Source organism: Lytechinus pictus, chromosome 4 (genome assembly GCF_037042905.1).
Source record: "Lytechinus pictus isolate F3 Inbred chromosome 4, Lp3.0, whole genome shotgun sequence".
Taxonomy (NCBI): domain Eukaryota; kingdom Metazoa; phylum Echinodermata; class Echinoidea; order Temnopleuroida; family Toxopneustidae; genus Lytechinus; species Lytechinus pictus.
This window is the reverse complement of record NC_087248.1, coordinates 6,034,327-6,048,316: the sequence shown is the minus strand read 5'-3', so window position 1 is coordinate 6,048,316 and position 13,990 is coordinate 6,034,327. Positions and strand designations below refer to the sequence as shown.

Here is a 13,990-nt window from a genome sequence, read left to right as displayed (position 1 = left end):
TATACTTGCACCTTCTTAACTTTGAATGTTCATTATTTCAGTGCAGCTTTCTTCAATTAGCCTGTAGAAAGACAACTTTCTATAAGAAAGTGTTTAATCATAATTTAAAACTATTATATGATTAAAGCTTATAGGGAAGCTTCTGATTTAGGAAAATCGTTATTCACTGGTAAAGACTTAAGGTTAGGGTGGAACGGGAGCGAACATTAAGCGTGTCAAGGCCTGTCGGTCGTTTCATATTATGCAAACAGTTATGGTAATGTATATATTCATAAAACAGATAATATTTGAGAAGCTTAATCAACACATTTCGAGTAATTCCAATATACAAATTCAATTAGTAGATAGTTGTTATCAATCATGTTCATAGCCGGGGGGGGGGGGGGGGGGGGGCTTCCACTGACATGTGGATACCAGGCGCGACCATTGGGTTTCGAAAAGCACCCTAAACAAGTATTTTACATATGTGAAACCATCCCCTTAACATGCTTGATAAGTATTTGAAACAAAACGGTACCCTTGACAAAATAATTTAATATTCCCTTAATATTGATCCCTAAACAAATATAAAACAGCATCGATATTTTAATGATGTCACGGACGTGATTATGGATTGCGGCTTTACCTTTACTTACATTCACCTCGCTGAAATCGGACTCGTAACTGTGTTGGGGCAAAAAGTATATCCTTTATAAACAATTTTAGTCTGTCTTATACCCTCGCAAATTTGATCGTAAACACGTATAGCATTCTTAGCGACTATTATTATACCCTTTTTCTTTTCAGTATTTTAGTGTTTTGACACCCTTATTACGTTGCCGTATCTTGAAAAGATATTTTTTTCCCGCGTTTCTTTGGAGTCGCGCGTGGTATCCACTCTTCAATGGAAGTGCCCCCCCCCTCCCCCGGGTTCAAAGCAGGAATCTCGACACTCGTGCATGGATTTCTTCCCCAACAACATCAAATAATATCCATATTGTACTTGTAGAAATCGCATATTCTATTTTCTGCTGAGGGTGTTTCAAGAAGCGGGTTGTGAGTGATATTTAATGACAGTTACTAGTATAAGCTGTACTAAAACCCTCGTATCCCATGCTGCAGCTGAGGATGGTTTTGTAGGTGAATGTCACTGACAAAGAACTTCAGATCCCCGGGGGGGGGGGGGCACTCGACCAAAAAAGTGGAAGGGGTGTGCCGCGGGCGAGACAAAAAACGGGGGCCTTGGAGCGGGCTCATTGTAAAAAGGAGGGTCCTCGGAACGGGCTTCGGAACTACAAATGTTTGTGAAAACGGGGGTCCTTGGAACGGGTCGCCTGCGTGCGAGTGCGTATGCATCCTTATTAACGTACATGCAGCTAGCACGGCGGCACGACTGACGGGCGCGCTAGCGCAGAGGCGATGTTCGGACAGCGAGCTGCGGCCGCTTTTCACCAAAATTGCGACCGGAACGGCGTTACGGAAAATATGCGAAGTCCTGGAGCGGATTTTTTCTTCTTTTTTTCTCGAGAAGAAGAAAATGCTATGCTCTGGAGCGACTTTCTTTGTTCTTTTTCTCAATAAGACAAAAATGCTATGCCTCGGAACGGAAATTTGAGTGTAAAAATGGGGGTCCCCTCCGCGGCACATACCCACTATGCAATATATACTGAGTGCCCCCCCCCCCGGGTTCAGATCCCATCCACAAGCTTTGGCTACCTCTGAAATTATTCTAGAATATGCCAGTTAATACGTATCATCATCATAATCATCACCACCACCACCACCACCATCATCATTATCATCATGTATCATCATGTATCATCATCATCACCATCATAATTATCGTAATCATCATCATGATCATCACCATCATCATCTTCATTATCATGAACAACATAATAATAACAATCATCATCATCATAATAATAATCATCATCACAATCATTGTTATCATCATCATCAGCAGCAGCATCAACATCATCATCATCATCATGATCATCATCATGATCATCAGCATCATCATCATCATCGTCGTCGTCATCATCATCATCAACATAATGATAATAATCATCATTAAATCATCATCTTCATAATAATCATCATCACCATCATCACCATCATTGTTATCCTCGTCATCATCATCATTAGAATCATCATCATCATCATCATCATCAATATCATTAGCATCATCCCCACAATCATTATCATCATGATCATGATCATCATCACATGTAAAAATAAATAATTTTCACTTACTGCTATCTGCTCTTGCCCCCGCCATGATTGCCTTGGCTTCTTATATCTGTGAAATCCAGTGATAAAGTTATATATTTCAATGTCTATTAGACTTGTTCACTGAAAGTATAGGATTCGTCCTAATAAAATTTAAATATCTTAAGTTATGAGAAATATGAAGGGTTTGGGGTCGAGGGGAGGTGATCTGGACGAGTTTATCCCTACGTACTTCTCGAATTGGTTTTTCTTACAACATTTTTGTCGTTGCCCCCGTTTTTTCCCTTATTATTACATTTCTTCGAATCAGGCTACATGATTGTATCTGACTTTTTCAAAGTCTCGCCTCAATTTTAAACAACCCCCCAGAAATACTTGATTTTTATATTGCCATTTCAAGCACAAGGATCATCCCAGTTGCTCCCAAATCGTTTCATATTGGTTATATTATGTTAAGCAGGGCCCGCTGGAAGAGCAGTTTTCTAACTGAGGTGGCTACCCTGGGTAAATAAAATGTTATTATTATTAATAACTATTTGTGATGATGAGTAGTCATGACAGGGAATGAATGAACACCATCATGAAGCTTAGAAGAAAATTGCGAAATAACAATTGATATTCCCGGATGTATAAGGTTTTAATGTATGAAATGAACGCTAATCACAATCACGAATTCAATTCGCTCGGGAATTCGAATTCAAATCGCAGCTTTCGAGTGAGCATGTGAAAGGTCCGATGATTCTTAAGACGAATTGCAATCAATACAATGATGATTCAAGATTCACGTGAGAAAAGGCCCTTTATTGAGTTGTCCCTTTTTAAATATACATATCTATAGCTTATTACATCCCTATAGCTAGACAGATCTTCCCACGTGTGAAAAGGCCCTTAAATTATTCAAATCATGAAAGTGCTCTGACCCATCAGTGCTACATAAAGGAAGGGAAACTTCAGTTTTTTTTTCTCAACATGCGTTTACATTTACATGTACTTCTAAGAGATCTGTCTAGCTAGATGATTCAATTAGCCGCGTAGCCAAGGGGGGGGGGGGGGGGTGGTCGCTCTCCCACAAAAACGCCCCCATAAAGAAAAAAAAAGGAAGGAAAAGAAACGGAGAGAGAAAAGGGAAGAAGAGAATAGCTTTATTATTTTTTTTATTTTTTTTGCCAAAAAAATGTAAACGAGACGTTCTTCTCTCTCTTCATACAAACCTTTGCTTCAGCACTCCGCGCGGGGGAAAACAGTGCATTTCCCCTTTCTTCCCCACACCTTTTTTCGACTCCGTTTTCCCCCTCCCCGGCTATGGGAACCGTATATTCTCACCAGATATTATAAAGTATTTATGACTGGGTGTAAAGAGTATGAAAAATATTTTTCTCATTATTGCATTAACACACAAATTCGGCTTTTCTGTTCGGGGCGGGGGTAAACACTACCGTCACTCCCCTAGTCCCCAAATGCTGTTCTTCCGCTTTATATTTACAAGCAAATGTTGGCATAGTATCTGCTCAAGGGGGGGGGGGCATGAAATAAGTGTCATGCTATATGCATGAGTCTGCAGGCTTACGATGAAACTTTATTCTGTATCTCTTTGCATGAGTTGATATTTCTTTTTCTTACTTACGAATGCTAAAAGATAACACATTTAAATGAAAAAAAAATCAACAACAAACAATTCAAATAAATCAATGCTTTGTAAATGGATTTGAAAGCATAATTCGAAAATGCCGGTAAAGACAATGGAAATGTCTACTGAAGACTGCTGATAAACAAAATGTATGATCGTCCATATATTATCATTTTCTGCCACTTCGCGCAAGCCTTTTTGGGGGACCCCTGACAATAATGTTCCATGTTCACTCAAGCATGAACGAAACTTATTTTTTGAATGGCGTTTGGAGGATAAGACTTCAGAGCATCTATTAACATCAAAATATAGACATCATAACTTGAAACAAATTTTGATAGACTTTTAAAAAATGTCCCGTTTTTTATACGCACTGTATAATGTTCTCTCATACTTGACGCATCAATTATAATTGGGTGCATTTTCAATATTGTTTCCAATACAATGTAACTTCAACAGGGATATAATGAATGTCAAAATTGCATATATCGCATTGAAAATTTAAACTATTTTGAAATGTTATCCCAAGTGTATCATTAAATGTCAAACTCTAAGCTACATGTAAAGAAATTCAGATTAACTTTGAGCCCTGAAAAGCTTTTCAACATCACCTCCATGCGTATTCCGTGATTCCGTCCGTAAACTAATAAGGACGGAATTTTATATAAATGATAATGATATTTTTTGTGTAGCGCTTATCGCAAAACATGTCTCTAAGCGCTTAAAAATAAAATAAGTGATCGTGTGAGAGAGCCTTTTCTGGAAGAACGAAATCAGATCAGTATATGGAAGTGTTAAAGGGAGAGAGAGGGCGAGAGAGAGAGATTAGAGGAGGAGAGAAGGGGGAGAGAGGGGGGAGAGGGGAGGGGAGTGTACTCACCCTATCACTCTGGTAATACTGTGTAGTCCATTTTGTGGAGAGATCAATCACCTTCAGGTGTAGAAGACAGTAACAAGATGGTTCTCTTTCAACATGTTCCACATCAAGCCAACAATCAAAGAAGGTGATCTTTACAAAAGCTGATAGTGATATACCAATAATATCTGGAATGATACATGCGCATGCGTGCTTAGTAGGCTTACAGTATCAACGGAGGAGGGAAGTAATTTTTTTCGAAACGATAATTGTGTGGTTTCAAATGAACGCTGAAGTTAAGTCACTTACAAATTTAATTTGAGGATATCTATTTTTTTTCAGTATCCAATTTTCAATGGAGTTAAAGCAGACAAATCGATATTCTTCCTAAAAAAATCCCTCATTTGGATCATGCTTCACCGGTTATTAAAATGGTATCGTCTTTGGGAATCCCCAGTAATACCTTGGTCACATTTGCTCTACGGCGGCCGTACGGCGAGTCAAAAACAGCCGTTTTATTAATTTTGATTCAAACCACCTATATACAGCTGGTACAAAAAATGTTAAAACGGCTGTTTTCAACTCGCCGTACGGCCGCCGTAGAGCAAATGTGACCAAGGTATAAGTGACAGGAAAAGGAATTCAAAGGTGTTTAAAGGGGCAACTGCTCAATGTAGTTTTGTCAATTTTCGTCCAGTACAGAGGTGGCCTACTTAATAAGAGGACTCACTACGCCCTATTTAGCATAAGAAAATACAGTTTACAAATTTTGTTAGAAAGTCTGGGAAATATTGAAGTTTATAACTGTAAAGATGTCTTATTCGTGTTAGCGAGTGGCTAGGGCGTACACCTTTTCATTACAAACAAAATATCAACTATGAGAAAACGTTTTTTATTCCTCAATCACGGAAATTTACCTGTGTTTCGGTAAGCTTTCGCTTGTAGGCTGCAAGCTTCGTCAGACCGTCATAGTTGTAACTGTAGATGTTACTAATACGGTCTGACAAATTTTGCAGCCTAACAAGCGATAGCTTTAAAAAAAAAGAGGTAAATTTTCGTGATTGTGGAATGAAGAACGTTTTCTTATGTCTACACATCAATCAGATGAATCTTTTCGGTGATTTAGGATATTTACTATGCTGTGATATTTTTTCTTCACCAGCATAATCAGGGGATTGGTGAAAACAACCTTTTTGCTGATATTCTGTACCTGCATGGTTAAATACATTCTAATGAATAAACGATTAATAAATACACAGTACATTGGAATAGGGCCTATGTCTTAAATTATGTCTGGATTATTTTTAAAGGGGAGTTCATCCTGACGATGAATTGTTTATTTCAATAACAGAAAGAGAGACAAATAAAGACAACAAATTATATAAATTCATACACAATGAACAAGAACAATATAATCTATACATTTGGAACATGACAATAAACATAATAATACTTACATAATAAGTCATAGCAGTGTTTTTAATTAAGAAAGGCATTAGGTAAGTTTATTGCAATTATCTGAAATTTGGGAGTTATTAAAGAAAGACATTATTGGATTGATTTAATTACAAAGTAAATAATAAACCTGACCCAACATACATGAACATTTCAGTGTAAGTATTATTATATTTATTGTCATGTTCCAAATGTAGAATTCATTGTGTATGAATTTACATAATTTGTTGTCCTTATTTTGTTGCACAGCATGTAAACAAGAAGAATTTCCATTTTTTGACAATAAATAAATACTAATATATACTTATACTACTATTGGCGACACAGCGACAAAGTGTAAACTTTTGAGGGCATAGTATGATAATCATATGTTAAAAAATAATCCTTTGGCACGATCAATTATCGGGTAACCCATTCGCATAATGACCTTGTTATGTTACTTATCCCGGTTTAAAACAGATTCACAATTCAAATCGTTGTAACTAAATTGTTTTAATGCACTTTTTTTATTATCATGATTATAGTCAACTAACTGTATACATTTCCCCTTTAAACAAGTGGGGAAAACCAACTCGCTATTTACTCTTTGCAACAGGGCAAACATCCAACGTCATTGAATTAAATTAAATTCAATTCAATTCAATGCAATTCAAATAAACCCTTATTTTCTACCATCTCCCAAATGTGTACATATTTTTTTTACATGAATTCATACAAAGAAAAAAAAATAATACAAATGTGTGCATGTTATGTCTAAAGATGAAGGCGTCATGATGATGTCATAAACCATTGAATTGTATAACAGCGGCATAATGAGCCAAAATCTTTTAGGGAAAGTATAGGTCTATGGCATGTAGGGCAAAATCTCTTTAAAAGTCACAGGCAAGATAGAATTTCGACGCTTTTAGAACCAAAATATATATTTGTGATACATTTTGACATGACTGTATTAATGATATCAGCCTTGCACTTTTTCAATATTTTTTCTACCTTTTACCTTTCTCGTTAATTTCCTCTTTTTCCTCAAATCAAGTTCCTCGTGGTCGTGGAAATATGTTTATAAAGGGCGGGTGCTATATTAAGCCTCCCCCATCTATACGCCAGTGAAATTTAACAAATCATTGTTACAAACATAATGCTCATAGTATACATTGTCAGATTTATGTTTGCTTACTGTGGGTGCTGAAGAATACCAGGGATGAAAAAAATAACAAATTCGCAATTATTATTGATATGCGTAGGCAGATCGGGGGGGGGGGGGGGTGGCGAGCCCCCCCCTATTGACGGAACAAACAAAAAAGAGAAAAAAGTGGAAAGAAAGAGGGAAAAAAGGAAAAGAAGCTGAAAGAAAGGATGAAAAGTAAGGAGGAAGACGAGTGAACAAAATAACATCAATAACAACATCATCACCATCGTCATCATCATCGTCATCATCATCATCATCATCTTCATCATCATCATCATCATCATCATCAACGTCATCACCATCGTCATCATCATCATCATCATCATCATGACTACCACTACCACATAACACCATGATGACCATCTATATCATTGTTATCATCATTGTTATCATCTTTATCATCATCGTAGTCGTCGTCAAGATCTTTGCTAACAACGACAAAAATAACCGTCCTATAATCATCATGATCACAAGAGCAACTTTTCTAATGATATTATATAGACAAGGTCCGATCATTATTGGAAACTAAACAAATACAACTATACATGTATATACCTGTGATCTGGCAAACAAAATATAAGTTGCATTAATGAAAATAAGAGGAACTAACATTAACAAACATTTGTATCTGATAAAATAACATTGTATTGTTCGTATGATGAATCGTTTGGTTCTCAGTTTCGTATGTCTGAAATACATTTTTTTTAAATTACATCTTGACACATTAATTTTGTATCCGGATGAACCGCTATTTCAAGAACTTTTCATCAAATCTAACAAAGCATTTCAGCATATATCGAGTGTCATAAGAGTTAAAGCTCAAGTCCATCCCATAATTTTTTTTTATTTCAATCAATGAAGAAAAATCAAAGAAGAATAACGCTGAAAATTTCATCAAAATCGAATGTAAAATAAGAAAATTATGACACTTGACACTTTTTTTACAAAACAGTTATGCGCAACTCAGTGGCATGTAAATGAGACAGTCGATGATGTCTGTCACTCACAATTTCTTTTGTTTTTATTGTTTGAAATCTACAATATTTCAATTTTACAGATTTGATAATAAGGACCAGCTTGACTGAACCATAAAATGGTAAAACAATTGTAATTCCCCATGTTCATGGAGGAAGAAAGCTTATTTCCCAATGAGGAGAATATAATATTCTAATTTCATATAATAAAATACAAACGAAAAAGTGGGTGAGTGAGTGCTGTCATCAGTCCTCAGTCATCAGTACCGACCAGGATGTGCATATAACTGATTTGTGAAATTAAGCAAAATTTTAAAAGGTCATAACTTTCCTATTTTACATGCGATTTTGATGAAATTTTCAGTTTTATGCTTGCTGGATTTTTCTCCTTTTTTTGCGGGGGGGGTGGACTTGTCCTTGAAATTAGAAAACGAAACAAAGAATAAATGCAAACAAATTTTGGACCCCAAAGGCAAAGGATGATGGTATTTATTATTTAGACATCTGACCAGTAAAATTTAATGTAGAATGATCTGATTATTATAACATGTTATTGGGGATAATGATTATTCTCTTATAGAGTAATACCCGGTGACACCGGCGAAACCTAATTCAGTCCGTCCCAAGTTATAATATTATTTCCTATGACATACATATCGTGTTTACACTTAATCGGCTTTTGCATCGGCTTTCTCATAGCATGTAAACGCGATTAACTTGCATCGGCTCGCGATTCAGAACCGGCAATTTTGCACCACCAAAGTAGTAGGTTCTGAACTGCGAGCCGATGCAGAATCGGCTTTTTGACTACGTGTAAACAGAAAGCCGATTCTGCATCGGCAATTGGTGCGCATTTCATTTACTTTACCATTTTGACGTAATTGTAAGCGCACGGATACAGTGTTGTCTTTGGGTTTTTGCATCGGCTCGCGGTTCTGAACCGCGAGCTGTAACAGCGTGTAAACGCAGTGCAAGATAAACCAAAAGCCGATTCTGCATCGGCTTTTGGTTCTGAACCAAAAGCCGATCAAGTGTAAACACGGTAACAATCGTTCGGTTTGCAGGCGGTTTCCTTGGTATGACTGTCAGATTGTAGCATAATAGAGACACCTGATTTGAAAGAGGGAGAGTAAGTCGATGTGCATCCTTCTACTTTCCAATGATTTTGCAACCTGATTTTAAAGCATTGTAAGCTGCTGCTAGCTGAGCCTCGTCGACATCCGACATAAACTCTTCTTCTGTCATCTCCTTCGTTCTGTGATAAACTGAATAAAATATATTTAAAATGTATATTTGAGTATTTGTTGTCATGTTATTACACGTTTATATTATATGTTTTAGGTTGAAACTGAAATCAGCTATGGAAAGCCACCGATGTCATAATTATTCATGTAGGAAACGTACACAGCATCATCCACTTGGAAAGGGAAAAGGCGGACTGATTTTTTTAAGACAACGTTGCATGCATATTATGCCATAATTAAAAAAACACTTAAAAACTATTTTTTTTGCTGACTTTCCATAGTTGAGATCAATCGAATCAATTACAATTCTTAAGACTGCATGGGCACAGGGAAGTTCCTTGAAAAGATTTGTCAGACAATTTATTAGACAATATAGAGTTTGTTTTATCCAGCAGTTACTTTCGCAACAGTCAAACACCTGCGCTTTTCGGCCAATCAAAATCAAGGAAAGTTGTCAGATATGACAACTTGTCAGACAATAATTGCAACCTTCGCTTAATCATAATCATCATCTCCATCACCATGATTTATTGACATCGTCATCATCAGCAGCATCACCATCGTAATCATCATCATTATCATTATCATCATCATCATCACCATCAACACCATCATCATCACCATCACCATCATCATCATCATCATCATCACCATCATCATCATCATCATCATCATCACCATCATCATCATCAGCACCACCACCACCACCACCATCATCATAATCACCATTATCACCATCACCACCACCACCATCATCATAATACAAGCGTACATTATCTGAATCAGTAAAATTGGAAAAGGAGTTAGACTGAATGATTGAGAAACGAAAATAAAAATTTGCCCAATTGTAATGACAGCAAATGAATATCAAATTCTGAATCTTGACATTGTATTTTGACTTTTGAAAGTAGAAATACAGGAAAGAGAATCCCTTACCAAGTTCTTTTACCGGTATCTCGTTGACATATCCACATCCTTTCTTGATTGCTTTGCCTGCGTCTTTGACGGCTTTTTTGGTCCATTTTCCTGCATCGCTGGCAGCCTTCTTCGTCCATTTCCCTGCGTCACTGGCGGCCTTTTTCGTCCAATCTTTGGCAGAATTAAATGCCTTTTTAAACCAGTTAGAGAGGCGCACATCTCGTTCATTCTCTGAATCTATTGTAATTGTTAAGATATTGAAAATAAAATGATAATAATAAATGATAATATGGAGCTTTTATATAGAACTTAATACAATACAGCGCTTTACAATTTAAACATAACGTAAATAAAACAAGTGCAATATAATCAATTTAAATAGAAACAAAGTATGAATATAAGTTTACAGTTTTAAGAGGTAATTAATGTCAATCATATAAACAACAAATCAATAAATAAAATAGAAAGAAAATAACAGATAACTGGTAATCATTAAGTGTAAAACATGAATAGGTAATGAAATATCAATCATATAACAACACATCAATAGAAAGATAACAGATAATTAAAACAAAAACAAAATGATAGTGTTTATGCTAACGAATAGAACAATCGCGTTCAGCCTCCGAATCTGTTACAATCGTTTAAATATTGAACAAGAAACTTGCAGCGCTTTGAAAAAAATGAGGGTCTTTGTCGAGCATATGCACATGCAATGTACCAGTAAGCAGTACAAATCAATTATTCAAACTAAAACCAGGAAAATCATTCATCAATCTTTCATTCAGTTATGTTCTTACAAATCAAAATCGTTTTACATCTGTAAAACTCAACCGTGTCGCTGGTGTGTGCGTTTTGTTTCTTCGTTATGCACATTCTTGACGTTTTCATTATCTGTCTCCAGTATAGCTTGAAATAATGATTTTAAGTAAGGGAGATTAAATACGTTTTCCGTGTGGGTTATGAACCTAGCATACAGGGAGCCGCCGCCCCATCATCCAACTTTTCCCTCACTCTCTCTCTGACCCTCTCTCTCGGTCGTTTTACACCCACAACACCAATTATTATTCTGCCTTTACTTCAGTCTTTACATAAACATATTTCTTTCTTCCTCTTCTGTTTTTCTCATTTATGATATGAATGCAAACTTAAGCCAGCCCACCCCACTCTTAGTTTTGGGTTTACATTGTTCTATCCATGATAAAAGTCAGTTGTTCTCTCCTCCCATCTGAAATTCAAAGGTGTTAAAGTTGAAAAGAAAACTCTTACCCTCCATCATATCCATTAGAGTTTGGAACTCATCCTCTGTAAATTCAAGGTCATGATCGTAAGTAGCTTGTCCGAGGTCTAACCCGATCACAGCTAGCAGCACTATGATGACAATCGACGAGTAGTTCATTATGAATTGACAGTCCGCTGATGTGAACTTAACCCGAAAAAAAAAAAACATTGAAGCAAAACAATAAAGTTTCATTTCAATACTAAGAATTAATAGGATTCACCAAGATTTTTTTGTTATTTCTACTTCACCTATTAATTAATTAATTAATCAATTAATTGATTAATTAATTAATTAATTAATTTATTTATTCATTCATCCATTCATTTATTTATTTATTCATTTATTTATTTAATCAATCATTCATTCATTCATTCATTCATTCATTCATTCATTTACTTATTTATTTATTTATTTATTCATTTTCCGTCAGCAAAATACAAACTAACATTAGGCCCACAGAGTCAAATATTTACAAAAATGATATCAAACATAACAATATGAATGTATAATAATAAATCATTCAGTGATTAATTCAGGTTTGAATTTAAAACATCCCAATTTAACAAGAACGAATCAGACTCAGCTAAGAAAACAAAATGATGTAACAAAACGGAGGAGGCTTGCCTAAAAGCCTGAAAGCAGTGCTTGTAAAATAAGCAAGCCCTCGTGTCTTCTTTCAATGTAAAGAATCTTAGGTACAATAATTAATTTCAATGGGCTCATACGTTTAATACTGGAAGCGGTGCATATGATCAATGATTGAGTTCAAAAAGTACACAGCAAAAACTGTGGTGTTAACCGGTGTATATAGAGGACCACACCAGTTATTTTACACCGGTGTTAAATCGGTAGTGTTAGTTTTACACCTATAGGTGTTATTACAACACCTATGATTGTTACATTTATACTCTTTGGTGTTATGTTCAATCTCTAGGGTGTTATTTTAACACCTCAGGGTGTGGTCCTCTATTAACACCAACTGGTGTCAGTTTTAACACCACAGTTTTTACAGCGTACTGTCACCAAAATATGGATATTATGCCCTACTACAAAGTCGTAAATGACCTTTTAAAATGAATTTCTAAGATTTAGATATATCCAAAGATTGTTATTCATCCTGCCAACATGATGACTATATTATACAGCAATAAACTTTGATCATCTAAAATTATTTTCTTTTTGACTTTCCCACTCCTCCCTACACAGCGATTCTTCTTCATGTGTTTCTTACATCTATACAATTATGAACAAGTCATTTTCAGGGAACAAAATAACATATGAACAAAATGGATAGTAATATGGACAAACTTACCTTACTGTTGCAATCTGGAATCGAGGTTTACAGGAGGAAAATAACCCTGAAAATGAAAACTACCGGTCTTGTGTCAGAATTCATCTATTTGTAGATAGATAAAGCGCCCTCTAAAGAAGATATACCTCCAATCATCAATCATTATCATCACCAATGGAATGTAACGTTACGACAACTAATTGTGCTTCAAATTTGATCGATCGCCTACCCGTACACTCAGGAAGAATCAAGAATGGTATTGCATAGCAGATGAGATGAATCCAAGACACACTCTATGAAAACTGCTGGTATTGGACATATACCAGTTATATTAGAAAGATGTTCGTTTTATCCTAGAAATCATTACATATGGTCACCATTTTTTTAACGATTACCTTCACGCTTGAGTAAGATGGATGAGCCAGGAGTATACATGAAAGGGATTGTTATGAAGCTTTCCGATTTTAGATATCTAGACTGTGAACATGCTAGTATTTCAGAAAAAAAAAGAAAACCAAAAAGGTGCATACTTTAGAATATGGGAAGGCATTAGGTAGTAAAAAACAAACAAACTAACAAACAAGCAAAAAATAAAAGTATATGAAGTGCAATGTATTGGTAGTGGAACAATGGAATTGTCTTCATGAACTCATTAGAACTCACTGACTACCAAAGTTGACTCATGGTAAAACCAAAAAGATTAATTTTTTGTTATTTTGCCTATACCCGTAATAAGTTTTTTTAATGCAGTTTTCATGATTATTACTGTCTGAGTGTAGCAAAATCATTCTCATTAATTGGATTTTTTTTTGTTTATTCAAGAAAAAGAAAGAACTCAATTGCCTCATTTCGCATAAGTCGTATAAAAACAACCTGAAGTAACTAAACTAACGGACACATTTCATTTCTATTTGGACAATGCTATAAACCTTTCTCCCGTGGTATA

General features: G+C 35.7%; 1 protein-coding gene across 1 annotated transcript; it reads right to left on the bottom strand.

Annotated features, from left to right (window-relative positions):
• Window positions 1-6,632: 6,632 nt before the first annotated feature.
• Window positions 6,633-13,158, bottom strand: LOC129258509 (uncharacterized). The gene is made up of 4 exons (XM_054896767.2): window positions 13,066-13,158; window positions 11,741-11,897; window positions 10,490-10,708; window positions 6,633-9,574 (listed from the first exon to the last, which is right to left on the bottom strand). The coding sequence occupies exons 2-4, from the start codon at window positions 11,868-11,870 to the stop codon at window positions 9,459-9,461; spliced, it is 465 nt and encodes a 154-aa protein (XP_054752742.1). The 5' UTR covers window positions 11,871-11,897; window positions 13,066-13,158; the 3' UTR covers window positions 6,633-9,458.
• Window positions 13,159-13,990: the final 832 nt, after the last annotated feature.